At 54.8% G+C, this 27,880-nt stretch overlaps 1 protein-coding gene across 1 annotated transcript in view; it reads left to right on the top strand.

Moving 5' to 3' along the window:
- IGDCC3 (immunoglobulin superfamily DCC subclass member 3) overlaps positions 1-27,880 on the top strand; it is a 40,262-nt gene that overhangs the window by 10,037 nt on the left and 2,345 nt on the right. Inside the window, exons 3-9 of the mRNA XM_034994619.1 lie at positions 22,968-23,112; positions 23,418-23,548; positions 23,993-24,130; positions 25,419-25,577; positions 26,728-26,893; positions 27,182-27,429; positions 27,616-27,780. Of these exons, the coding sequence (XP_034850510.1) occupies positions 22,968-23,112; positions 23,418-23,548; positions 23,993-24,130; positions 25,419-25,577; positions 26,728-26,893; positions 27,182-27,429; positions 27,616-27,780 (1,152 nt within the window). The remainder of the gene's footprint in view (positions 1-22,967; positions 23,113-23,417; positions 23,549-23,992; positions 24,131-25,418; positions 25,578-26,727; positions 26,894-27,181; positions 27,430-27,615; positions 27,781-27,880) is intronic.

The following is a 27,880-nucleotide window of genomic DNA, read 5'->3' as shown; positions in this document are numbered from 1 at the left end:
GTGTGTGTGTGTGTGTGTGTGTGTGTGTGTGTGTGTGTGTCAGAGAGAGAGAGAGACTTTTCAGAGCAGCTTGAAGGCTGTTCTACACAGGCTTCAAAAAAGTAGAATGGAACAGAAGGGCACCCAGGATGGAAAACCAAACAGCTCACTGCTGTCTTTGTTTAAACTGGGCCAAGTGATTACAAGAATGTCTGTCTTGTGTAAATCACCTAGGGCACCCTAAGATTCTCTGGCCATAGCCTTGCTGCACCCCGGAATGCAGAGACCAGTAGTGTGTGTGCTGCCACGTGGACCTGTGTGGGGACCTGAGCATACAGGTGTGTGCCTGAAGGAGGCGTCTGGGGCCCCGCATCGGGGCCCATCTCTTCTCCAAGGGCTTCCCTTGGCATTGTGGCCAGACTGCAAGGCTAGAGTGGACAGAACAGGCACAGGGCAAGAGGCAGTGGTAGAGGATTTTTAGGTCCTACAAGGAGTGATACTTACCCAGCCAGCTGAAGCGAGAGAAGAGGGAGACAAGCCCTAGGTCCCTGGTGGAGGGTGGGGGCTTACCTCATGGGCATGTGGCCATGGCCAGAGCACCTCGGGAGTCAACGCCATATTCTTACCTATCTATTAGGCGGGCGCCAACAATCTGACTGTAATCCAAGCCCGCTGGCCTGTGCTGTTCCGTACCCCGACAAAGGATCACTCTTTGATTTCTGAGCTTGCTCCCGCTGCCCCCAACTTTGTTCACCCTGCTCCAAGAAATGCTAATCCAGGGCGCCTGGGTGGCTCAGTTGGTTAAGCAACTGCCTTCGGCTCAGGTCATGATCCCGGAGTCCCGGGATCGAGTCCCGCATCGGGCTCCCTGCTCGGCGGGGAGTCTGCTTCTCCCTCTGACCCTCCCCCCTCTCATGTGCTCTCTCTCATTCTCTCTCAAATAAATAAATAAAATCTTTAAAAAAAAATGCTAATCCAACTCTGGTGACTGCCCTCAGATATAAGGTTAGGACAGAAGACAGATGGGAGCAGTCCCAGTGGCTTCCTGAGGAGGGGTGCCTGGACATTGGGACCAGAGAAGGTGGAAAGGCAGGGGTTGAGCAAAGGCCTGAGGAGGGGCAGGCAGGAGGAGCTCCTGGCCAGACCCCAGGGAGATGGAGGGAGTGGGGAGTATGGGCTACCAGCCAGCCAGCCAGCCAGCCACCCGATTCAGGCAGGGGGAAAAAAATTTGATGCAAAGGGTTCACATCCCAGCTTCTCCCACCCACTTTTCTCTATCTCATCTCTGGATCTTGCTTCCTTTGACACTCTCCCCCAAACTGCCCTCCACCCTGGCCTTCTTATGAGGCCATGCTTAGCACCTTTGTCTTTATCGCCCTCAGCCCTTGCTTCTCCTGCCCTGTCCTTTCTCCAGCTCCATTCTCTACTGTTCTGTCCTTCCTCGTGCCTGTTTCTCCAATTGGGGCAACTCCTGTGCTCACCATCCTCTGCTGTGCTGGGAGAGAGAGAGCCCTCTGAGGAGCAAAAATAGGTGAGCTCAGGCCTGGGCACCAAGCAAAGAGATAAGAAGAGGAGAGATGGAGAGGGTGAGGGTCAAAGATGACCCCCACAGCAATGGTCCATGGCCTCCCCAGCAAGCCGGAGCCCCCTGGGGGCAGACCTTCCCTGGGAGGAATCTGAGAACACTGACCCCTTCTTGGGGCCTGTCTCTGAGCCCGGACACTGACCACGGCGGGTGGTGGGGGCAGCCCCAGGCCGCTCTCTGGAATGCTGGTGCTGGGTTGCAGTAGAGATGCGAACAGTGATAATGGGCAGGAACTGGACTTTCTGGTCTGGCTGCTGCCACAAGGCCACTGGAATGTGAGGGGGGGACAGCGAGAGGCTCCAGGGCCTTAGGGCAGGCAGACAGAGACCAGACCACCTAAATGGAGAGGAGGGGCAGACCACCGAGAGAGAGAGAGAGAGAGAGAGAGAGAGAGAGAGAGAGAGAGAGAGAGAACTGAGTCCTTGCTCTTTCACTGAGTTGCAGGCTGCAGCAAACCCCCTCAAATCCCCGCCTGGCTGGGACCTTGGAGGGCTTCCCAGCCTCCAGCGGGACCACAGGCGTCCAGAGCGGAGGGACGAACTTCGGAGCTCATCTGGTCCAAGCTTCTCATTTTACTGACTTGAAAACCAAGTCCCCAAGTAGGTAACCTGCCCAAGGACGTGGCTAGTAGGTAACCTGCCCAAGGACGTGGCTAGTTCTCCAGCCTGGGCAGGTAAGAGAGCCTCTTGGGCGCGTCACACCTCTCACCTGCCTGGGGCCTCTCTGGCTGGAGAAGGGAGGGATCTTTTTATGCGTTCCCCACACCAACGGGGAAGCTGGGACACATACACATATATTTCTGTTTTTCTTGTGCCCTGCCCTGCCCCAGGCCTCATCTGTGGTTGTGGGTCTAGACGTGAGTGCTGGCCAGCAAACATTGAGTGTGGGCTCCTGACATCCACGGCATATTGCAGAGGGCCTCCCAGTTTCCAAAGCCCATTGGATGCTGAGCCTTGTGGTTTGAGGGCTACCTATGTTCTGGCACTTGCACTGAACTAACTAGTAGAAGTCTTCCTAGCAATATGGGGCTGCACTGTCCTAAGCTCTTGATGTGTTAATTTACTTAATTCCCACAACATTTCCATTAAGAGGTATTACTAGCCCTATTTTACAGATGAGTAAACAGAAGCCCAGAATGATTAATTAACTTGCCCAAGGGCACACAGTGTAAGTAGGGAAGCTGGGATTTAAACCCAGGTCTGCCTGACCCAAAGTTTAATGGCCTGAGGGTCTTCAGAGGGGGCTAGAGTCCCTTGAGAACTTATTCAGAATTAATGCCTCAGAAACAGAGCTGGGTGCCTTGGCACGTACAGGGTGGAGATGCGGAGTGTCGGGAGCAGAGCCTTGAACCCTGGGAGCCGCTCCTGGAAGCGCACGATGTGGAGGGCCAGTGAGGCTGGGAGGCTCTGCATAGAGAAGTCTTGGCCGGCCTGGAGCGCAGGATACAGGTTCCTGGCAGGAAAGGAAGTTGAGAGGGTGCTGGGGCTGCTGGCGGTGGAGGTGGGAGTTGCTTCTTCCCTAGGAGGAAAGACAGGCTCCCCTCCCCCGTGGGGCCCCCTCAGCTCCCTTTCCCTTTCTTGTTTCCGCATAATGACGCTGATTGCTCCACATCTGTCATAATTACTCTTTGTTTGAAAATTCAGAACAAATCACAGGAGAGGAACTGGTGTGGCTAGAGAAGGATCCTTCTCCCCAGGGGTCCTGTTGCGGGGGGGTGGGAGGGAGGAGTAGAGAAGAGCCATAATCAGCCTACAGGAGCCAGGCTGCTGATTGTCCTTGCGCTGTCCCCTTGCCTGGGCAAGGTGGCCTAAGGCCTCCTGGAGTTGGATGCCTCTCTCCCGCAACCCAAGGCTGCAGTCCCTGCCTGCTGTGGTGGCTGGGAGAATCCGCCCCCACCCCAACCTGGAGGAGGGGTCTGCGTTGGGGCCCCTGCCCTCCTGGCCCCACTGAACAATGGGTTGGATGGCAGGCTTCACAGCAGCAGGCTTCTTGGTAACCTGAGCAGCACAGCAGGGAGGGGCAGGCTGTGCCTGCTAGAAGGGTGCAGGGGGCCTTACTGGCAAGGGGAGGGGGACAGTTCTTGCTGGGGTCCTTGGATCAGCATGCGCGCTGGGTCTTGGGGTGACAGCCAGAAACAGGGGGCCTATACTTCTGAGAAGCACAAAACCCATTCTCTTGGGATCCAGCAGCAGCCCTCGGTGCTCAGTGCTTCCTCATAGTTGCTCCCTGGCAACCTGACCTCTGCTGTGAGCCCTGGTTCCTGCACCCCCTGCCCAGCCTGAAGGCTCTTGGTTTGGGGAGGCTGATAACTCCTGGGGCATGTGCTCTGGCCTGTGGCCCTGCCTGCTATGGGCATGCCTCCATGTCCCCCCTCCCAACGTAGCCCCTTCCCACCTGGGATTGTGTCTGCAAAGCCTCTGCACAGTTCTGTGGGGAGAAATCAAGGACAACCTGGAATGTATCCCCAGACCCCACCTGTAATAAAACTCCACTTGCTCTTGACACCCTCAAGGAGCAGAAGTCATTGCAAGATGCAGATGGACTTGCACTGAGGATCGGCTCTGGGTTCAAGCTTTCTGCCCTCCTCCCCCCTTAAAGTTGCTGGGCCTCAGTTTGTCTTTGTGGGAAATGGGAGGGAGCACTGCCCTGCCCGGTCTTTGAAGGAGAGAGAATGAGTAGGATCCGGGCATTTGTCGGGTGTTGGGGCCTACCGCCCACCCCCTAGCCACCAAAGGAGGCACCCTTTATTGGGGCTTTAGTGGGCTTTGGTGTCAGCAGGGCAGGAAGCTGGAGGGAGGGGGAGACCTGAAGACAGGGCCCCACCCGAGGTGCCTGGTTTGGACTGGCTTGGAGGGGACACCTCCTGCGGACGCACCACTACTGAGAGTCTCGGATTGACTCAGACACCATCATGCTTGCTTCTGTGCCCTCCCTGGATCCCACCTGTAGCTTTTACAGTGTAAATGTTCAGCTCACCCCTCTGTGACTTTGGACCCGCCAGTTCACCGTGGCCTCCGTTTCCTCCTAAGTGGTGGTAGTGTGAAAAGCACCAGGTTAAAAGAGTCCTCAAGTCCCTTCTCACTTCTAAGGTTCGAAGACACCAACTCGATTTTGTCTTGCACGGCGTCCCTCCTCCCAACCCTTCCCCTCCGCGCCCCTCTCCAGGCTCGCTCCAGCTCTCTCCTCCATCTCCCTCTCTCTCCGGCTCTCCTGGCGCGCTGGGCTTGGCCCCCTCCTTTCTGAAATGTCGGGATCAAAGTTTGGCAGAAAAGCTCCCGCGTCGTTCTCACCGCCTTTGCTCCCCCTCGCTGCCGGCCGGCGGTGCACGCGTCCCAAGTCCCCGGACTGCGGGCCGGCCCCACGGCGTTCCGGAGGCGCGCGCTGCGGGAGCCCGGCCGCCCGCGAAGGCCGGCGGCGCGCAGGGAGCGGCTCCCCGCCCCGGGCCGAGCGCGGTGTCACGGGAGCGGCCGCGGGCGGAGGCACGACCCACCCCGGGCGCTGAGCGCGGCAGCCTCTCACCCCGGCCGGGCGGCAGAATCAATGTGCATTCAATTAACCCCGCGCCGCGCAGTCGCTGGCTGCCGAGGCACCGTGCCCGACGTGTCTGTGTGGGTGTGAGCGAGGACGTGTGTGCGTGTGCAAGTGTGTGAGTATGCGGGTGTCCTCGCTTCTTGGATTCGGTGCCTCGGGGGCACTACCCCCCCCCCCCCGCCCCGGGCTGCCCTGGCCAGGGTGGGAAGGGACATTTTACCTGGGAACTTGGGAACTCGCCCCTACCAACCTGGAGCCTGGAACTGGTCTGGGGCACGGAGGTGGAGCGGGAGAGCGGAGGGCTGGAGGTCCCCCCCACTCCTCCCCATTGGCTTGGGGTGTAGGCCAGGGACTAGAGCTAGACCAAAGTTTGTGGGCAAATCTTTAAGCCGGCCAGCTCTAGGAGGGAAGGGAAGCAGAGAGGGTCCCAGAGCCTTTGCAGAAGGGTAGACTGGAACACCGGGATGGGCGCTCGACACCCTGACAGTGCTCGGGGGTGTTCTCACCGCAGGGCAGACAGGAATGGGGAATGGGGGAGCTCTCCAGGCTTTGCTCATTGACCCCCACCCTACTTTCCCCTGTTCCTCAGCCTCCTGCCCCTGTTTCTCATATCCCTGCTGTGGGAACAGGCCTGGAAGAGAGGGCCTTGCCCCCAAGTCCTGGATGTACAGAGCTGGGACAGAAGGGGTCTGGTGTGCTTTCCAACATGCTGATTGGCAAAATGGGATTTGGGCTCTAACTCAGAGCCAGGATCTTAGGGAATTGAAATCCAGTCTTTGGCTCATGACAAAATTCTCAGATCTTTTTCTTTTTTTTTTTTTAAAGATTTTATTTATTTATTTGAGAGAGAGAGAGAATGAGAGACAGAGAGCACGAGAGGGAAGAGGGCAGAGGGGGAAGAGGGCAGAGGGGGAAGCAGACCCCCCCCGCTGAGCAGGAGCCTGATGTGGGACTCGATCCCGGGACTCCAGGATCATGACCTGAGCCGAAGGCAGTCGCTCAACCAACTGAGCCACCCAGGCGCCCTCAGATCTTTTTCTATCTTCACATCTCATCTGGTTTGTTTTTTTCCTCACTCCTCCCCTTTTGGGTTATTGTTTTTCCCCTTACATCCTGGCTTATCTGGAATGTCCCCTTCTTTCTGCAATAATGTCCTTTCACCCTAATTTTTTGAGGTCTCTTAAAATTGTATTTCAAACCTCAAGCACCTCAGAGAAGCCCTAATTTAGTCTCCCTTGCAGATTGGATTAGAATATTCTTGATTCCATTATGTCAGATCACCAGTAATATCACATAGAATGAGTCTGACGATTGAGCCTATTTGATATTCCTGTTCTCCTGTGTTTCTGGTTTTGCTTCTCAAATCAGTCATTTTCCCATCAAAGTGTGACAAAAATCAAGATCATTGCAAGCAAGCCGGTAAGTGTAACGTTGATGGGATCAAGGCTTTCCTGAAATAAAATGATGTAGTTTTTATTACATCAATTAAAGAAGCATTCATGGGGCTGTATGCCCAGCTTTGTTTTTTGGGGATGGGGCAAATCCGGGGACACGGTCCTTTCTGGAACAATGAGTATATAGCTTGTCCCTCCCCACTGGTCTGCAAACTCTTTGAAGCAAGGGGCTAGCTCCTCTGTGCATCCTCAGTGCTGGGTACAGTGCTTGGCCTGGAGTTGGTGCCTGATGAGGGTGAAAGAATGGGGAGCCGTGGGTACATGAAGTGGGAGGCTAGGAATACCTCCTGCCTGCTGGGGGTTACTTAGCCTCTGGGCCTCAACAGCCTGCGTTGGAGAAGGGCAGACAAAGTTAAGTCAGAAATTATTCCTCAAGGGCCTACAGGTGTGGTTTTACCTGCACCACTCTCATCAGCTACCTTCTGAGTCCCTACTGTCAGGAGCAGAGAGTGGTCCTGCATCTAACTGTACCCTGTGTCTCCCATCCCAGCCTCTTCCGGTCTTAAAGGGCACCCCTCTCTCCCTATTCTGTTCCCTTCCTTAAAACATCCTACTCCCAAGAATGGCCACCTCAGGGAGGGGAGGGATTGGGCTGAGCCACAGGTGCTACTCCTTAGGGCTGAGTGGGAAGGGCTTGGCCTGACAAGTTCAGACCTCGGTCTTGCCACCACAGGAGAGGTGGCTACCGGTACTCAGTCACCTTGGGGTGGGACACCCTCCCAGGCAAGCTGGAGAAAGTCCCAGAATGCCAGAACAGTGGCCTCACCCCCAAAAGAGCTAACAGGCCAGGCCCGTTTCCATGCTAACAAGCATCCCTCTGCCCTCCAGCTTCCTGTGATCCCCTTTGCAAGCGCTATCCCTGCATGTACATGCCAGCCTTCCTGTTATCTGAAAAAGTCATAACCATGATAACAAAGCCTCCCGTGAATATTCACATGTTGCTGTGGGAATGGATAAGGGGGGAAAAGCCCACTATCATTATTACACTCATTACCTTTCTGTCAGAATTCTCACCCATGGAGCATTTTTTGAACTTGCTTATGGTGTTCAGTTTGGGGAAAGAAGAGATACTAAGAGAAAGAGGCTTCTTTTAAAAGCACTTTTTCAGTTAAAAGTATTGAGTCTCTTATTTGGGCCTGGAGGCTCCTCTTGGTTTTTGAATAGTGGATCATTTTCCAAAGTATAATTTATCTGGGGATTAGACATTCAGGCACTCTGACTGAAATCTGGGCAAACCGTAAAGGCACACATATAGTAATAATTATATCTGTAGTTTCTGTTTGAATGGTCATTTCAGTCTTTTAAGATGAAGCTGGAGGCCTGTATGGCATTAGAATGATCTTTGACCTGCTACTAACTTTTTTCTTTCAAGTTTTTAATTCCAGTGAGTTAACTGCTACTAACTATCTTTTGTTTCCTTGGATGAATCCTTTTTTCCTCCAGATCAGGGAACTTGAAGCATCATTCCTTAGAGTCCCTGTGTCTGTGAAGGGGGCACAGGGGCTGGAGATGGGGAAAGAGGGAGACCAGATTGGAGAGGCTTTCAGGCCTCCCACATTTACCCCATCCACAGCCGCTCTGCTTTATCTTTTTGTTTTGTTGTTCTCTAAACCAATTAACTAGGCAGTTAATTGTTCTCTAAACCAATTAACTAGGCAGATCAACTAACTAGGCAGATTGGCTGAAGCAGTGGGTAGTTCACCAGCAGCAGGGGGGAAAAGCCCACTATGATGGCTAGCAATCTTAAGGTTCTAGAGCCTTAGGCAAAAAAAAAAAAAAAAAGAGAGAGAGAGAGAGAGACTCTAAGATAAAGATTTAGGAGAATTATAAAGAAAAATATTATGACCACATCTGAGGGTAGAACCAGAGTTAGAGTAAAACTTGATTCAGGATTGAGTCAGAAAAACAGTGAGCTATACCTAGAATTTCCTCTCCTTTAAAAGCATGCTTTGCCTGTATCACTGTTAACAGCTCGTGCTTGTTACCATTAATTACGGTTGGGTGGTCAGAGCAAGGCAGAATTTTGGCTCAACAAGTGTTTTCCATTCTTTAATTTTATTCTCAAGTAAATGGGTGAACGGGTAGGTAGATGGTTGGTCCTGTTTAAGAGTCTGGCTATGGGCTGCCTATAATGGGTTTATAATCCAGTTGTGGTCACTCAACCATTAGAAAAGATTGCAGCCTCAGAAAGAGCTCTATGATATGCATCCAGTCAGTGGTGCTAACTAAGGGCTACAGATAAGCCCAACAGTCTACTGCGGATCAAGCAACAGACCAGACCCTTTTATCATTTGATAAGCCTGATAGGGCACTGGAGCATGTGTATAACATTCTTCCTTTAGGCAGAAAGAGTCGAAGAGCCCATCAGAAGGGATTAGGAAGTGTGTGCTTCCAGGAAAAGGATATTAAAGTAGCTCAGTTCTCAAATCAACAGATCTCAAAAAGCATCTATCCTCTGCCTACCTGCCTCTGAGCTAAGGGCTCAGGGATAGAAAGAGAAGACCCTTCCTGATGTGGAAAGATGTAATCTCCTGCTCCTTCCCCTTAAAACACACACACACACACCCCACCCCCCAACAACACCTTATTTGGTGGTGATGGAGAAGGCAGCCTGGTATAGCCCACAGAATCTACTGAATGCATAAAGAGTGTGCTCATCAGCTTGCCCATCTGTACGGCTATTTCCTTTCTTTCTGATTTCTAAGCTGAGCTTTCGTATATCCTTATGCTTAAAAGGTGTGGGGAGATTCCCCGGGGCAAATAGGGTTTCTGATGCTGAGCGAGGGTTCCACAGGCCTGTGGTTGGAGCTGCAGTCTTAGCCATCAGCCCACCACTCTCCCTGGGTCAGAACAGTGGCCTCGGTGCTTGGGGCACCCCATCCTGACCCTCTATAATTCAGACCTCCCTTTTCCAACCATGTCCCTCTTCCTCCCTGAGGAGGCCAGTCCCTCCATCAGTCCAGGCTCCCCACAGCTCATCTAACTTCCCCTTCATTCCCGGGTCTTCCTCTCCGGCCTTCTGTACTCATCTCTCCCAGCCATCTCCCGAACTTCCCCCAGCGCTGTGGGTTGGTGGCACACAGCTGGGCACCGACCCGCGGAAGCTCTGGCTCGCTCGCCAATTGTCTCACGTGTTCCCAACCGCATCTAATCAGGCTGGTGAGCGCAGGGCCCAGCCTGGTTTTCGGAGCCGAGGACGGCGCTGGGCGAGCCCAGTAGGCGCCCGAAGAACCTGCGGGTGGAGAAGGCAGGTGAGGAGCTGGTGGTGGGGCCGGAGGGCGCCCGGGGCGGTTGCACCCGTACGGCTCCCTCAGTTTCCCCGGGCGGCGGGGGCTGGGCCCAGCTGGGGAATTTGCGCCGCCGGGGGGAGGGGGCGGCGGGAAATGGTGCCTCGCTCGCCCCGGCGACATCAAACCCTCGTTTGGCGTGTGAGGACAATGGCTGTCTTATTTTCTCCATTCGCCGCGCACAATGCCGGATTCTCTCATTCACCCGCGGCGGTGCGAGCGAGGTAATTAGCCAGCGCCATTCAGCGCGGACACTGCCGCTATGCGGGGGGGCGAGGGCGCCCGCCCCGCGGGGATTAGCGGCGGGTCGGGGTGTGCAGCTGCGGCCACTTCAAAGGGGCCCGGCGGCCCGGCCGGCTGTGGGAACCGGCGCTGCCTCCCTCGGGAGCCGCCCGCCCGCCCGCCCGGCCCCGGGCCGCTGCGCGCGGGAGCCCGCGCTCCTCCCGGCCCGGCCTGCGCCCGCCGCCCGCGCTCCCCGCCGCCGCCGCCGGCCCGGCTGCCCGCGCCCCGAGCTTGGCGGCCGCTGTCGCTCCCCATCACACTGCCACTTTCATCACGCCCTCGAGGGCTTCTTTCTTTCGAGTCCCAGGAGTCAGAGGGCACGGGGTGGGGGACGGAGGGGGGGCGGGGGAGGAGCGAGGGGGATGGGAGCGTGACACAAAGCGCTGACCTCCGAGGAGAGGAGCAGATGGTCCCACTTACTCCTGCCGCCGAGAGAGCGGCTCTCAGGGCCCCGGGCTCGGGGCGCTGACTCCGCCCGCCGTCCCGGGGACTGTGCCGGGGGGCCCCGCGACGCTGGTCTGCCCGCCCGCCGCCCACTCTGCGCCTCGGGGCATCGCAGTCAGACCGCCTGGACCAGCCCGCTTCGAGCAAAGCTTGGGGTGGGGGGGAAGTGGGGGGGGGCAGGCTGTGTTGAGAATCTGCTCTTAGGGGATGCTGGAGCCTCAGGGAAGATCAGATTCTCAAGAACCTGCCAGACCCGGCGTTCCCAATCCGGGCTGTGCGTTTGAGACACCCTGGTGAGCTTTAATAGAGCTACAGATTCCTGAGCACGGCGCCTGACCAAAGGCTCTGAACCTCTGGCAGTGGAGTCCAGAAATCTGCGCTGTTAGCCGGCCTCCTAAGTTATTCTGCTGCACAGCCAAGTGTGAGAACAGTGGCCCGATCTAACCGCTTCATTTTCGTTGCACAAGTTGAGACTCCGACAGAGGAGTTACCTGCCCCAGACATTGAATTGTGGTGGGTGGGGACTTGCATGCAAGAGAGGATGATGGGGAAGGGCCCCCCCAAACAATATGACTCTTAAAGTCAGCATTCAGGAAACAATTTATGAATTTATTTACCTAGTGTTTGTTCTAGGTACTCAAGGTAGACTGTTCCCTGCCGGTAAGGGACTCAGGCTCGAAGTTAGATTATGTGTGAACAATGGACTCTAATACAGATAAGGACAAGGAGAGAGGCACAGTTCTGCCTCCTTTGGGAGATGTGGAGGATGGGGGTGCTGCTAGAGAAAGGAGCAAAATGTTCCAGGCACAGGGGACAGCAGAAGTAAAGAAATAGAAGTGTGAGCATCTATAATATGTCCAGGGAAGGCCAACCTGTCTCACATGGTCAGAGTACAAACCACATGAAGGCAGAATTAGCTGGCTTTTGAGGCTAGGAAGATGAAACAGGATCTAATAATGAAGACTTGGAATGCCATCCCAAGGAGAGTGCTTTGATTCAAGGCAATGGAGAACCACCAAAGGTGTTTAATGGTCATATTGGATTGTTAGGAAGATAATTATGGCTTTGGGATGGGGAAGAAGAGAGAGAGAGAGAGGACTGCAAGTGGGAAGTCTGGAGGGGGGAAGCTATTACAGAAACACCTGAAAGTAATAAGAGCCTAAGTCAAGGCAATGGGATGCAAATGAGACAACACACCAGGATTTGGTGACCAGTTAGTTGGGGGAGATAGGGAGAAGGATGGGGCAGTGACCCCTTGGTTTGTTTATAGCTTGGGCAGCGAGTGCATGACGATTAATAAGAGAGGGAGAGGAAGAGGTTGGGGTGGGTGTGGTGACTCCTTTGAATTTATGGGAAGGCTTTTGAAACCCTCTATGGAAAATGGTTCTTAGGGCTTTGGGAGACCTCTGACAACTAGAGGGCAAATAAGTCTATTTCTAAGAGTTGGCAGCCCCATACCAACCAAGAAACTCTATAATCCTCTCATGGAATATACTCCCTCTTCCCCCAAACAGATAAGGCTTGTTGTGGAATATTGTTGGGGTGGGGCACCTGCAGGCCTTAATCTACTGTGGTTTGGTGTTAAGCCACCAGAGATTCTGTAGAGCTGTGAAACGGAAAAGCAGCATCGGATCAAGGTTTGAGAATAGGAGAGGGTGCTTTCATGGATGCAGAGGGGACCACTTTACCCAGTGTTATCCTAGAATCTTAATGTTGGTATGGACCTTAGAGATCGTCTTGTTTATCCTGCCCCACTTCCATTTTACAGATGGGGAAACCAAGGTTGGAACTGAAAGGCCACATAGGGAGTCTGTGACAGAGGCAGGCATGATCCCAGGTCCCCTGTCCATTACCTGACCCCTGCAAGTATTAGTCCCTACAAATCCTAATATATGACTCTGGAAATTTGGGGGAAGTATCTGTTTTTGTTGAGTTGTCCTCATGGTCATGTGAAAGCAATTTACTTAATAGCTCCAGCCTGGGCCGCCTAACCAGCCGCCCTTCCGGGAGGTGAGACAGATCCGGTGTCTTGACCAGAACGACGGGAAGTTAAGGATGTTGTGGGCCTGGGCAGGTTTACACAAGGAAGATTGGTGACCCTGACACGGGCAGAGACGTGCAGTCTGTGGAGAGGGCCTCTGCTGGGCCTGGACATTCTCAAGTCTGAGGCAGAGAGGGATTCCCCAGTCGGCCCCAGCCCCTGACCCTGTAGCCCTGGCTGGCGTGCTTGGAAGCAAATGGACCTCAAAGGCTGACGCTGGAGGAGCCTTTACAACTTGTCCAACTCAACTCCCTCATTTTATTTTATTTTATTTTTTTGAAGATTTTATTTATTTGACAGAGACACAGCGAGAGAGGGAACGCAAGCAGGGGGAGTGGGAGAGGGAGAAGCAGGCTTCCCGCCAAGCAGGGAACCCAATGCGGGGCTCGATCCCAGGACCCTGGGATCATGACCTGAGCCGAAGGCAGACACTTAACGAACGACTGAGCCATCCAGGCACCCCTCAACTCCCTCATTTTACAGAGAAGGAAACAGGCCCAGCGAGGGGCTTTGGTTTTATCAAGATCATACATCCAGTTGTGAAAAGGACTGAGTCCGGCTCACAGCTACCCCTCGAGTACTTCCTCCTCCCCGTCATTCACCCCACAGAAGCCACTGGTATTTTGCAGTGCTTTGCCCTCCCGCCCCAAACCAGGACAATAGATTACTCCTCTATTTTATAAGGCCCACCGGACAACGGGAGTAGCCCCGCAGGCCCCACCCTCTCCATTCCCTGCCGCTGGGTGTCCTGGATTGCTGATTTGCAAATGCTCAGGGAAGAGCTATCCTGGGCCGAGCATCCGGGTTGTTGATACACTTGTGTTCATAGAACTTAGGAAACGTGTGGGCTCAGGGAGCATTAGTGGGGCCATAACACCGTCTTATCATGGTGCTTATCTGCATTAGTTACACTCCCGGAAACCTGCCCCCAAGCCCTGGGTGCAGCCTGCTGTGCCATGGGGTGTCCCTGACCTTGAGTCCACATGGTGCTCTTCCTGTGTTTTCCTGGGAGAGTGTATGCAGGTATCCTCAGTCCTGTCTGAGCAGCATTGGAATACGTGGGCCCACCCCATCCCACCCCGGTCGTGATGCAGGGAAAGAGCACTGGTGTGGAGCTAGACCGCTCCAAGTTCAAATGCGTGCTGTAACATCAGTCACTGGCTGTGTCACATAAGCCCCCTGAGCCCCGGAGGTATAAGGGGCCACCACCGAAAACAGTAGGCGCCCCTGCCCAGTGGCACATCCCCAGGCCACGTAAGGCGGGTGCCCTGCCTGTCCCTCAGCACGCTCTCCCCCACTGGAGGGTGCAGAGACGAGGAGCTCATGGCTTGATCTGGAGGAAGACCTGGAGCCCCCAAATTATGGGCAGAATCATTACAAGCAGGACTTTGAGAGGTTTTATTCTCCTTGGGTTGTAAACGCCCAGCGCAGAGGTGCAGAGAAGGCCCAGATTGCCTCCCCTGCATCAGTACCCCGGGCCTTACAGTCCCTCAGAATCAAAGATCGGCCCATAAAGGTTCGACGCTCTCACGAGCCCTACAGCGGGCCAACAGCTGCGTGCAGGGACTTTCCCAAGCTGAGGCTGGCCTCCCACTGCTCCCTACTTCTCCCCATCCAAGCCCCCGTTTGTCAGAGGTGGCTGCCAGGAGGGAGGGGAGCGATGTGGATTTATGGCTGCTGACTTGAAAGACAAAGTTGCCTTTTGTGTTAGAATTGGGGCTGGGGGGCATAGTGAGCTGGTGTTGGAGTGGGAGGGGCTGGGGTTCGGGGCTGAGGCAGGGGGTAAGGGGCTTGAGGAGGCAAGGTGGCAGACAAAGGGATCCAGAGGCTTCTCAGAGCAGGGTCACCAGGCAAAGGCCTAGAGGAATCGGCAAAGCCGGGCATGGCCTCTGAGACATTGCAGTCCTCTGGGGCTGTTTGTAAGCAGAGACTATCCACCCACACCCATCCAACACCCAACCCCAGAAGTGCCCCAGCCCCAGAAACATACTCTTCGGATTCAGAACCTGAATTCAACGCTCAGATTTCCCTTTGGAAGCTCAGAGAAGTAAATGCAGGTCTTCTAAGTTCATGCTTTCCCCCACCCCAAATGGTAATGTTAACGTCGGGGTTCTTCCCTAACAGTGAAAGTCAGGGGCAATGTGGGGACTGAGATAGTAGGGAGACAGGGACAGAGTGCTGGGGAAGGTGAGCCTGGGCCAGATAACCCCAAGGACAAGACCAAGATCCCTTTGGGGGTTGTGGCAAACCCCCAGGACTCAAGGTTCTCTGCTACCACCTCCCTCTTTCCCGTGCAAGTTTAGAGAGAGGACATTTACAAGTGTTTTGAGGAGTTTAAAGAGCATTTGTGGCGGGACTTGGCTGGCCTCTTTGCCCTCCAAGGGTCACTCTGCCTGGTGGGTCTGGGTGGAGGCCAGAGGAGCCCCTCGGTTGCCTGAGTTCAGCAGGTGCTTTAACTACACCTCAGAGAGCCACATCCATCCCCCGGAATGAGCCTGGCCAATAAAGGCATGAGTTTATGGGCTTCATAAACATTTTACTAGAGAAATCAAGGCCTCAATTACCCAGTGGCCTCTTCCAGCTGACAGCTCGCCTACTGGGGCCCCTGTGAAGCCCCAGGCAGCAGTGAGATAGAAGAAGCTGAGCTTGGTTTATACCTGGCTGCCCCCTCCCCTGGCACGGATGCCCCCTCACCATCCAGGCCTTGCAAATTCTGTCTTTATTCACTTCTCTAGAGGGCTTGAGGTCCTACCACTAATTCTCTGGGCCTTAGCCTCTCTGAGGGAAGATGGCCACCCCCTTGGAAAAGACAGCTTCTACTCCCTCTCCCTCAAGCCCACCGTCCTCTTCTGTAACTTCTCAGCTCCCTTTAACTCAAGATTCTACTAATTTCCCTCAGCAACCGCTAGCAAGGAGTTACTATGTGCTAAGCTCTTTACAGATAGATCTCATTGGGTCCCCTAGTACGGCAGCTTAGCAACGTGAGTGGTTTTCTTCCCTATTTTATACGTGAGAAAGGAGAGGCTCTGAGAGATTAAGTAACTTGCCCAAGGTCACACAGCTAAGAGTGGCGGTGTTGAGTTTTGAATGTCGTTCTGTTTGACTCCAGAGCCCATACCATTTACTGTCCCACTAGCTCGAAAAGCTCTTAGCAAGTATTTCCCCACGAGGAGCTGAAACTCTTGCCGTGTGAGGCCTTCCTGTCACGCAGTGTGCTAGCCCTAGGGTATGATCAAATATGGGCCTTGTCAGTGATCTAAGTCCACGTGACCAAGAGCAGAGGGAGCCCGCGGGGGCAATGCTAGCTAGGCTAGTGCTCAAGATGTCAGGAAGGGGGGCTCTCAGATTGGGCGGCAAGAGAGAAGGCAGCTAGGGGTCTGAGGCCTTGTCTTGGATTTAGACCAGCACTGTCCAATAGAATTTTCTGTGATGATGCAAATATTCTATTGGTGATGTCCCATATTGTACCACTTGTGGCTCTTAAGCGCTTGAATGGTAGCTGGTAAGTCAGAGGAATTGAATTTTTCAATTTGATGCAATTTTAAATGGCCACATGTGGCTAGTGGCTACCATATTGGACAGCTCAGGGATACTCACTGCAGCTGATGGCTGAATCTGCTCAAGGTCCTCTGGTGATAAAAGGCTCAGACCAGCCCCAAGGGGCTCTGGCCATTTCTAGATGCCCTACTCTAAGGGGGACTTGCCTGCCTAGAGCCTGGCTGGAGGAGGGTCTCTGGGCTCAAGGCATCTGAACATCATTTCACATCACAAGTGGCTGAAGGAGTGAAGGGTGTTTCACTTCCGAAGACGTTTCCCAGGGAACAACCCAGGCCTCAAGTATTTGAAGGGCTGTGTGTGAAGAACAAAACTGTTTGTCTTCTAGAGCAATACTATACAGTGGAAATATAATATGAGCCACATAGCTAATTTTAAATTTTCTACGAGTCAGTCACATTTATTAAAAAAAAGAAACAGGCAAAGTTAACTTTAATAATCAATTTTATTTAACTTAATATATCTAAACTACTATTCCAACATATAATCATTATTTTTATTTTTATTTTTTTTAAGTAATCTCTATGCCCAACATGGGCTTTGAACTCATAACCTCAAGATGAAGAGTCACATGCTGTATCAAGTGAGCTAGCCAGGTGCCCCAATATAATCATCATTTTTAAATTATTAATAAGTGTTTTTGCATGAACCAAGTCTTTAAAATAGTAAATAGTAAAATAGTTAATAGTTTAAAATAGTAAAATAGTAAAAAAAATTTAAAAATAGTATTTGAACTTGTAATCAGTATTTTAAATTATTTTTTAAAGATTTTTATCTTTTTTTTTAAAAGGAAGGACATTCTTTTTTTTTTTTTTTTTTTTAAGATTTTTATTTATTTGACAGAGAGACAGCAAGAGGGAACACAAGCAGGGGGAGTGGGAGAGGGAGAAGCAGGCTTCCCACCGAGCAGGGAGCCCGATGCGGGGCTCGATCCCAGGACCCTGGGATCATGACCTGAGTTGAAGGCAGACGCTTAACGACTGAGCCACCCAGGTGCCCCAAAGACTTTTATCTTTAAAGAGAGTGAGTGTACAAGCAGGGGGAGCGGCAGGCAGAGGGAGAAGCAGGCTCCCCACTGAGCAGGCAGCCTGAGGTGGGGCTCGATCCCAGGCCCCTGGAATCATGACCTGAGCCAAAGGCAGATGCTTAATGACTGAGCCACCCAGGTGCCCCAGTATTTTAAATTATTAATTATTACTATCAATTACAATTATTTTTCCAATTTTTAAGTTGTAAAATACACATAAAATTTACTTTTAAATTTTATTAAATTTTAAAGTATTAAGTTTTTAAAACATTTTAAAGTATTAAGTTTAAAAAAAATTTTTTTTTAATTTTAGCACACTCATTGGGGGGGTGTGCAGAGGCAGGGAGGGGCAGAGGGAGTGGGAGAATCTCAAGCACGCGCCCAGTGCAGTGCCCAATGCAGGGCTCAATCTCACCACCCTGAGATCACGACCTGAGCCAAAATCAAGAGTCGGATGCCTAACTGACTGAGCCACCCAGGCGCCCCTGAAATTGATTGTCTTAACCATTTTTTAAGTGTACAGTTCAGTGGCATTAAGTACCTTCGTGTTATTATGTGAACCATCACTACCATCCATCTCCAGAATTCACCTTCCAGAAGTAAAACTCCATTTCTATTAAACAACAACTCTCATTTCCCTATTCCCCCAGCCCTTGGCAGTCACCCCTTTACTTTCGGTCTCTATGAGTATGACTATTCTAAGTACCTCACGTAAGTGGAATCATACAGTGTTTGTCCTTTTGTGTCTGGCTTATTTCACTTAGTATAATGGCCTCAAAGTTTATCCACGTGGTAGCATGTGTCAGATGTCCTTCCTTTCTCAGGCAGAATAATATTCCCTTGTGTGTGTGTACCACATGGGGTTAATCCACTCACCCACTGAGGGACAGACACTTGGGCTACTTCCACCTCTCAGCTGTTATGAATAATGCCGCTGGGTACACAGGTATACAAATAGCTCTTTAAGACCCTGCTTTTAGGGGCGCCTGGGTGGCTCAGTCGTTAAGCGTCTGCCTTCGGCTCGGGTCGTGATCCCAGAGTCCTGGGATGGAGCCCCATGTCGGGCTCCCTGCACCGCGGGGAAGCCTGCTTCTCCCTCTCCTACTCCCCCTGCTTGTACAAGTTCCCTCTCTCGCTGTGTCTCTCTCTGTCAAATAAATAAATCTTTTTAAAAAATTTAAAAAAAGACCCTGCTTTTAATTCTTTCGGGTCTATACCGAGAGGTGGAATTGCTGGATCATATGCTAAGTCTATTACGTATTTTTTGAAGAACTGCCATACGCTGTTTTCCGTAACAGCTACGCCATTTTACTTTCCCACCAACAGTACACAAGGGTTCCAATTTCTCCATATGCTTGCCAACACTTGTTATCTTCTGTTGTTTTTTGTTTTTGTTTCTGTTTTTGCTTTGACCATAGCTATCCTAATGGGTGTGAGGTAGTCTCATTACGGTTTCGATTTGCCTTTCCCTAATGCTTAGTGTCTTTTTATTTTATACCCAGTCTTTGAAATCCAATGAGTATTTTACACTTACAGCCCATCTCAGTTTGGACTAGCGACATTTCAAGTGCTTAATAGCTGGCTACTGTATTGGAAAATGTGATTCTAGAGGGGAAGGTTAGGGGGAGTGGGTAGAAGCAGAGGAGATTCAGGCTTGTCTACAGTGTAAGGAAAAACATTACAATCACCTCAGCTGCCTGAGGAAGGGCTAGGCATCCAGGGTGTCCCTGATCCTTGGTGGGAATGGATACGAGGAGGGGGTTGCCTTGGCGGCCTTTGGAGGAGTCTGTAGTTTGTGGTTGTTCCTCATGTACCAGCTGCCTGGGGCGGGGGGGGGGGGGGGGGCAGTTGATGTCTCAGACCCCCAGTGCCACCGGCTTCTGCAAAGGCTGTGTTTTGAACTCTCCATCCTAACATGCCCGCTGATCTTTTTGTCATCATACGTCGGATTATAGTCAGAGAGTGGGAGGCTGGGCTTGGGGGTTGCTGCCAGCTTCCTTCCCAGCACTCTGCCTCGACCCTTCCCTGCCCCCCAGCGTCCCCCTGGAGCCTGTCTAATCAGATCCAGACCTGACCTCGCCAGAGGTCCTGGACCAGGAGGCAAGTCCTCCCTCCCCTCTGTGAGCTGGTCTAGATTTGGCTCTCAGGAGACCCTCCCCTCCCCTTGGGTGATTTATAGGGGGTGTCCAGGAGTTGTTTCCTGCCTGTTTCTGTTCCCTTCCAGCCCCATGGATTGCTGGGCTCTCTCTGCCCATCTTGCCCCACCGCCTGGCTGTACCCATGGTGGGGCAGGGAGGGACTGGGAGAGTCGTTCCCAGACGGCCGGGGGACAGAGGTGCTTTCTCCGCAGTGGCCCCCAAGCAGGCCTTTGTCCTCCCTGTCACTCTCTCTAGCCCTCACACCGGAAGGGCTCGCAACCACTGCCCATTACCCCCTCCCGTTACCTGGCCTGGAGTGAGGGACCCAAAACAGTCCCTGCCTAACCCACAGCACCAACGGCCACACGGCACAGCACCACCTTCACGTACACCAGCCACGGACCCACGCTGCCAACAGCGGCCACAGACAGTGTCTCCAGCTACACCGGTAACCCGTGCCTTCCATTACCCATCACGCCGTGGCTCCGGGATGACTGGTCCAGGGCTCAGCATGCTCAGAGGTCCCGTCCTCAGGCCCACATGCCCAGGGTTGCCCAGAAATACCCTCCCCAGAGAGACATGGTGAAGGCCGCCTTCCCTCTGACTCTGGCCGGCTAGCACCAGCCAGGGCAAAAACAAACTTGTGAGCCAAGCTGGTCCCAAAGACATGGGAGGAGGCCTGAGTGGCCCCTAGAATCTTTCTCCCACTTCCTAAAGAAAAAAAAAAAGTTGCCTGTGAACGAGGAGTGAATGCAAGATTGTGGATGTGGACAAGGGCCTGTTGATGGAGGCAGTGGGAGTCCTAGCTGGAAGGGCCCCGGGGACTACCTGCTCCCCTTCATTTACAGATGAGCAGACTGGTGTCCGAGGACTCTGCCTACCCCAGGTCTCGTGGCAACCCACCCTGGACATCTAAGGAACAGATAGGTAGGGGTGTGAGGACGGGGAGGCAAGAAGGAGCCTCAGATAAAGAAGATCACCCCCTCCTACTACATCCCCCTTCCCTGGGCCACACCTGCAGCCCGCTGGGCTCCGAGGGGTGGGACTGCGGAGCTCTCTCTGAAGCGCCTCTTCCCTCAGCCGGCACCATGGTACCAACTCCCAACCCCTTGGGAAGAGGCTGGTCTGACCTGCAGTCCACTCTGGGGTTACCTGCCCTTGGAGAGTGACAACGTGACAAAGTTGCTGGAGAACTAAGGGACCCCTGCAGAGGGCCTGGGCCTCAGTGCCCCCTTCAGAAAATGAAGCGGTTGGCTTTCAGATGAGTGGTTTTCAGGTACTTTTAAAGGCAAAGCTGCCCCTCGAATGACATGTTTGGGAGAACTGCAGTTGCAGAAAGCTGATAGAGAGGGCCGGCGAGGGGCCGCTCTGGTGGAAGGGAAGTGTGGAGAGCCCTGGGCAGGGGGGCTCAGCTGCATCCCAGGGGCCCCAGGGGCCACGTAGGAATCCTGTTGTCCACTGTGTGAAGTACGCCAGGCCGGCTTCTTACCTGTGACCACTTCCTGCTTGATCACTTCCCTCTGGCACACATTCAACCCATGCTGTTGTCCTTGTTTGGTTTTGGGGGGAGGCCAGACTTTCCCCATCCCCAACTCCCTGCGAAGCAGCAGTTCTACCCCTAACACTCTCCTCAGGCCAGCTCCTCGCTCCAGGCACCCCCAGGGAGCCCAGGCTGGGGCTAGAAACACAAAAGGAGTTGGCTCCTTAATGAGTCGGCATCTGTAGTCAGCAGAGCCATCAGGCCCCGCCCCAGGTCCCTGGGGGGCTGCGAGCTCTTCTCCAGCTGGAGTGGGGAGGGGGCAGGCCGCTCCCCAGCTCCTGAATGGGCAGAGCCCCTGGGCGTACCGGCAGCCAAGCCAGGAGCCTGGGTGCCCTCTCCACTCCCTAGGCCCGCATCCAACCCTGCCCTCCTGGAGGCTGAGGCCCGGAGGTGGTAGGGGGGACCCAGCAGGGCCTTGGCCCCCTCTCGCAAGCCCCTGGGCTGACCTGCAGGGCCTTGGCCAAACACAGCTTTTGGCCTGAGACAGGGCAGGCTGACCCCACAGTGCTCTCTGGGGATCCTCTCACCAAGCCTGATGGGGCCACCGGCTGGGGTACTTGCCCCCACGTCCTGCTCACAAGGGCCCCCAAGGTGTGCCTTATAAAGGCTCCACCTACGTGGGGCCTCGGGGGATTATCTGCACAGATAATCAGACTAGCCGCGGGAGCTGAGACCTACAAACCCCCGTTCACATCCAGCCGTAGACGCAGACCACATACGTGGAGACAGCCGCATCCTCCCAGAAAACACAGCCCTGCACACATGTGCAAGGAGCTGCTCACACCCATCAGCTGCACTCCCAGGAGGCCCTGAAAGAGGAGGAGGCAGGGCGGGGGATTTTTATGCATGTTTATATTTAATGAACCACATGCAAATGAGATGGAGAATGCGCCACAAAAGAGTCAGCCCCCAGAGACTCTGAGAAGAAGGGACAAAGGCTCTGCCTTCTGGGGCTGCCCTGGAGTCCAGAACGAGCCGGGGGGCTGAGGGGGCCTGAGATGGGGTGTGCCCACCCACACCAGGGAGCCAGGGGCAGGAGCAAGGGCGAGCTCCAGTGCCCGTGCTGCTGTGGGGGGAGGGCTCCTTCTGGGAGGGGACAACTGTCCCAGTTGATGGAGTGCCCGAGGGGAGGGGCTGCCTGCCTGGACAGATGGTGAGCCGCCTTCCCGCACTTGAAGCAAAGTGGATTTTAATGAAATCGCAGCCCCCGAGCTGAAGCTGGGAACCCGCGTGGGGGGGGGGGACTTCCCTGGGCTCACGGGGGTACGGGGGTGGGGGGTGGGGGTCTGGGGATGGGTGGGAGTGAGGGTGGGTAGGGACACTTAACCAGCCTAAAATGGGGTGTGGGGGGGTGCACCATAGCCCCTCTGGCCCTGCCTCTTCAGACCAGAGTTCAAGCAGTTCAGATCCCCAAAAGGTGGGGAGGGGGTCCCTGAATATTTATGACACATTGAAATGTAGATTGTAGGTCTGACAGTCTTCTGAGAGGCTTGTCACCTTGGATGGATATACCACCCTCTCGGGGTGCATCGAGACGCTGCAGAACTGGGGATGGGGGAGCTGAGGAAAGGCAAAAAATTAAAAAAGGCTGCTGGGCGCTGGTAAGCAGGGTCTAATGACTGGTGTCTCTGCTGGGCGCCCCCGGACTAACTGCTTCCCCTCTCTGGACCTCAGTTTCCTATTCTGTAAACCAGGCGGCATAATACTCAGGCCTTCGATGCCTTAGGGGGAGTTTATACAACTACATCTGAAAGCAGCGGAAACAGTGGGAGTAGGACTTGGGAACAGGGCCTTTGTGGATCACCAGCCCAAGATCTCCTTGTTAGAGGCTTGTTGTCCAAGACTTTGTCCAGACCTTTCTCAGCATGTCCCAGCCGTATACCACCCCTTAGGGGGAGATGCTTCTTATGGGGGGAGGCAGGGTCAGTGATGGTGTGTCCCCCCCAAGCCTTTGCCCTGCGTCTGCCAGCCCAGGAAAACTCGCAGCCCCCAGGGCGGGTGAGGTCCGGGGCTCCAGGACATGGGACTGTGACACCCCACCCCTCCTCCCCCTCACATCTCAGCAGTGTGCCTCTTCCATACACACATCCCTATTTTTCACCAGCCATGTCGGACTTCCACGTGCATCCCCAGGCCACCGTGGGAGAGGAGGGCGGTGTGGCCCGCTTCCAGTGCCAAATCCATGGGCTTCCCAAACCCCTGATCACGTGGGAGAAGAACAGAGTCCCCATTGACACGGACGATGAGCGGTGAGCCACGCGTGGGAAAGCTGGAGGGAGGACCGAGAGGTGGGCAGCCCCCAGGGTGGTGCTTCTGCAGCCCTGTTGAGATTAAGTGTCCGTGTGGCTGGCAGGGCCCAGACCGGAGGCTGGCGGATTTATCCGTGAGGACTGTGTGTGATTGTTGGCGGGGCTGGAATTGTGAGAGTCCCAGCGTGGGTCTGAGATGACGATGCTGACTTTGGGACCCGGCTGTGTCTGTGACGTCAGTGTCCCTGCGGCTGATGGTGTCCGTGGTTGTGCTGGTGGTCAGCTCTGCCCCCCCCCCAAAACAGGTACACATTGCTGCCCAAGGGGGTCTTGCAGATCACAGGACTTCGGGCTGAGGACAGTGGTGTCTTCCACTGTGTGGCCTCGAATATTGCCAGTGTCCGGGTCAGCCACGGGGCCAGGCTCACCGTGTCAGGTGAGGGTCTTTTGCTCTGACTGGTTCTGCCCCTAACCAGCCCCCTGACTTCTCCTCACCCTCAGATCAATCCCTGTTCAACTGAGCCCTGGAGACTTGTCAGCCAAGTGCACACGTAGGGCACCTTCTAAGCTCACAGCTCTGTGCTCCTTGTGGTGAGGGTTCAGGAGGGTCCAGAGGCCCACTCTTTGGCTCAGCTCTCCCCAGGGAAGCCCATCCTCTGCTTACCCTGGGGCTCTGCCATTGCTAGAGGGCCCTGCAAGGCTGGGAGCGGCGGGATGGAGGTGTGCAAGGCCCTGGGGCCCCTAGCATCTCCTCTCTGCCCGCACAGGACCTGGTTTCTGGGCTGAATCTCGTTCCCCACTCCCCGTGTCCTGGGTTGTGGGTGGGGTGAGGTGGGAAGGGTCACAGCTGAAGTGAAAAAACATGGCTTCTTCCTCCCAGGCTCGGGCTCTGGGGCCTACAAGGAGCCAATGATTCTCGTGGGGCCTGAGAACCTCACTCTGACGGTGCACCAGACCGCAGTGCTTGAGTGTGTCGCCACGGGCAACCCGCGCCCCATTGTGTCCTGGAGCCGCCTGGGTGAGCCTCATCCTACAGCCCCTGCCTCTCCCACCCCTGTCCCACCCCCTGGGAGGGCGGTCTCATCACCCAGCTGTTGGGGGGGTGGACTTTGAATCCTATTTGTTCTCCATGGGGGTCCGTGCTCTCTGGGGCCCTCCGGAGGGGGTAAGTTTCCCTCTGCTTGGCAGGACTGGGGAGGTCAGCCTGCCCACTACATTCTCCCTCCCCCTGCGCGGATGGCTTAGCTCCCTGGGTTACCTCATCCAGTCCCGGCAGTCCTGCCTTGCTGGCATCAGGCTCTCCAGAACTGTCCCCCCCCCCCCCCCCCCCCCCCCGGCAGCTCTCCTTCCCCCAGGTTCTTTTCCCTCCTGCATGTCCCTGCCCTCGACACCCTGGCTATACTCCCCGGCAGTGCCACTCCAAACCCCTCAAAATCTCAGCCATTTGTCACACCCTATCTCTGGGCCCCCCAGTCTCTAGCCTGGCCCCCTAAATCCCCAGCCTAAATCCCTAGGCAGCTGAAGGAGAGAAGTGAAAGGGTGCAGATGGGCCCACATTGTCTGAGCGGAAAGGTCACTAGGGGAAGGAGAGTCTGGAGGGGCTGGGGTGGGGTCGCATTCACAAGGAGACTGTGCCACATTGTAGCAGCTGAGTGATCAGGGAAGGAGGGGGCAGCAGGCAGGATAATGGAGTAGATTTCACCACTTCAGCCACTGAATGGGGAGCTGTCTCCTTGCATTCTGACTGTGCTAATCTGATCCTGGGGTGGGGGGAGGGCCCAGTCCCTGGGAGAGGCTGGAAAGAGTGGCCTCACCATTAGGAGGAGCCCATAGGCACTGCAAGGACCATCTGGTCCAACATTTCCCAACGCGTGATCTGCAGGGAGGAAAGAATGGCTTGGTGGTCTAATGTCTAACAACTTTGGAAAACAGGTTTAACCAGGTCCCTTTGCTGCGGGACTTCTCAGAGCCTTTATATTAAAGGGCAATGTGACAGTCCACAAGTGGAATGAAAATTTGAGCATGAACTTTTTTCAAGAGAGACAAACCAGGCTGGGAAACGCCCATCTAATCCGAACCCCTTACTTTCTTGAGGGGAAGGGACTTGAAGGTTGCCAGTGAATCGGTAAAAATGCTAGAATTAGAACCCAGGTCTCTGCTGCTAGGCAAGTTTTCAGTGCTGGTCCTGCTGCTTCCACAATGCCCTGATGCTTGGGAGGAAGGGTGCAGAGTGAAAGGTTGAGGTTCCCTGGACCATTCCTCACTTGCCCTCTTCCGCACTCTTACCCCCTCCCCTACCTCCTCAGATGGCCGCCCCATTGGGGTAGAGGGCATCCAGGTGCTGGGCACGGGAAATCTTATCATCTCAGACGTGACGGTCCAGCACTCCGGCGTCTATGTCTGCGCGGCCAACAGGCCAGGCACCCGGGTGAGGCGAACAGCGCAGGGCCGGCTGGTGGTGCAAGGTATGGAGCTCCCCAGCCCCGCAGCCCTCTCCTCCTGCCCCATTCCTTCCTGGCTTCATCACCAGCTCTGATCCAAGCTCAGGGCCCTGGACTCCTCCTAACCCTGGCCCCTGCCCCTCTCTGGGCCTCCAGGCCACAAGGCAGCCCCCAGCTCTCCCCCAGGAAGGCATGTGCCGAGAAGGGGAATGCATTCTCGGTTATCGGCCCCTGCATGCCCCTCGGGGTGTCCTTGCCATCCCTCCACCCACGCCCAGTCATTCCCATTTTATAATCTCCGCTGCCTCCCCCAACCCTGTGTTCTTCACACGTGCCCTCTTCCCCACGTGCTGTGCTCCTTCACGCACGCGTGGCACCTGCCCGCTCTCAGGTGTTTGTCATTCTCACACTCACACCCCAGCTCCTGCCACACACACGTGCACATGTACAGCTGGTCTCCAATGTGTCGGGGGGTGTGGGTGTTACCCTCTGAAGCTGATCAGGTCCTTCTGTCCCTCCTCCTGCACTGGGGCTCAACTGTCCCCATGAACTGGGCTGGGATCCCATTCTCAGGGGCTTTCTGGGGTGGTTCCCTCCCAGAGAGCTGGGAAAGGGGTGGGAGATAGGGGAATTAGGAACTTAAATGCCTGTTTGTTTAGCATTCCATGTGCCGTTAATCTGTCCAAATGAAAGTGATGGAGCATTTCATTTCTCGGGTGTTAATGGAAGCTGGAGGCCTGGGATTGGAGGAGGGGGGAACTGAATGTAGGGGTGAGGGGAGCTGGTACTGAGGGCTCATCCATCTCCCAGTCATTACCGCCTTCGAGGTGCAGCCAAACCTATTAGCACATTTATTTATTTAACAATTTCCTGAACAGGGAGCTCAGCTTGATTGCTTTCGGATACAAATGTCAGTCTTTTAAATAGTCATTAAAACGGAGTCCTCTCCTGGGTCTGCCTCGCTGGGGCCAGTGAGCTGAGCCTTGCTGTCATTTCCTGAAGCCTGGGCCAGGGTGGAGGGTGGGCCCCACCTGGAGGATTCTCTAAGGGGCGGACGTGTGCATCCCGAGCCCACCCGGTCCCCATACCCACCCATCCCTTCACTCACAGCTTTCTCATCCCCATCCACCTACCCCTCACGGCTCCTCGTGCTTCTCTCTGCTCCCCACCCCAGCCCCAGCTGAGTTTGTCCAGCACCCCCAGTCCATCTCCAGGCCAGCTGGGACCACAGCCATGTTCACCTGCCAAGCCCAGGGGGAGCCACCCCCACATGTCACATGGTTGAAGAACGGACAGGTGCTGGGGCCAGGAGGCCACGTCAGGCTCAAGAATAACAACAGGCATGTGTGTGGTGTGTGCTGGGGTGGGAACAGGGGAAGATGCGGAGAAGGGGGCCCGGATGAATGGCCTGAGCAGGCTGTGCCCATCCTGCCAGGAGAGAGCACTAAATTGGATCCGGAGACTTGGGTTTGAGTTCCAGGTCTGCCCCTGACTTACGGAGAGACCTCAGACAAGTCGTGTGTTCTGGAGGGGCTCAGTTTCTCCATCTCTCAAACGGGGTGATCTGGCCAAATTTCAGGGATACTCTGGGAGGAGGAGGGGATCTGAGGCTCTCCCTCCCCCTACAGCACCCTGACAATTTCTGGGATCGGCCCTGAAGACGAGGCCATCTACCAGTGCGTAGCCGAAAACAGTGCTGGATCCTCCCAGGCCAGTGCCAGGCTGACCGTGATATGGGCTGAGGGGCTGCCTGGGCCCCCCCTCAATGTGCAGGCAGTCTCCGTGTCATCCACTGAGGTCCGCGTGTCCTGGAACGAACCCCTGGTCAACACCAAGGAGATTATTGGCTATGTCCTGCACATCAGGAAGGCTGCTGGTGAGTGGGGGCTCCGTGGCCCCTTCTTTTTATTCACTGTTTCTCATCCCTTTCAATCCTGAGTGTCCTGACCCAACCCCTTCCCTCCCTTGTCCCCCCCGCACTCTGGATGCCCTCATTTCACCAATGCTGGTAGGACTCCCTCGCATCCCTTACGCTGCCCTGCCCTACCCTTCACCTCCCTAGACCCTCCGGAGCTGGAGTACCAGGAGGCAGTCAGCAAGAGCACCTTTCAGCACCTGGTGAGCGACCTGGAACCCTCCACTGCCTACAGCTTCTACATCAAGGCCTACACGCCGAGGGGGGCCAGCTCAGCCTCTGCCCCTGTGCTGGCCAGCACCCTGGGCGAAGGTGAGGCCTGGGTACGGAGCGTGCTACCAGACGGTCCGGGAATTAGAGCCAAGCAGCACGCGTGCCTGTTCGCCACGCTAGACCCCCGGGCGCCTGGCCC

This window comes from Mirounga leonina, unplaced genomic scaffold (assembly GCF_011800145.1).
Source record: "Mirounga leonina isolate KUSES-001 unplaced genomic scaffold, KU_Mleo_1.0 Mir_91, whole genome shotgun sequence".
Classification (NCBI taxonomy): Eukaryota; Metazoa; Chordata; class Mammalia; order Carnivora; family Phocidae; genus Mirounga; species Mirounga leonina.
The sequence above is the reverse complement of the archived record's forward strand: the minus strand, read 5'-3'. Positions and strand labels throughout refer to the sequence as shown.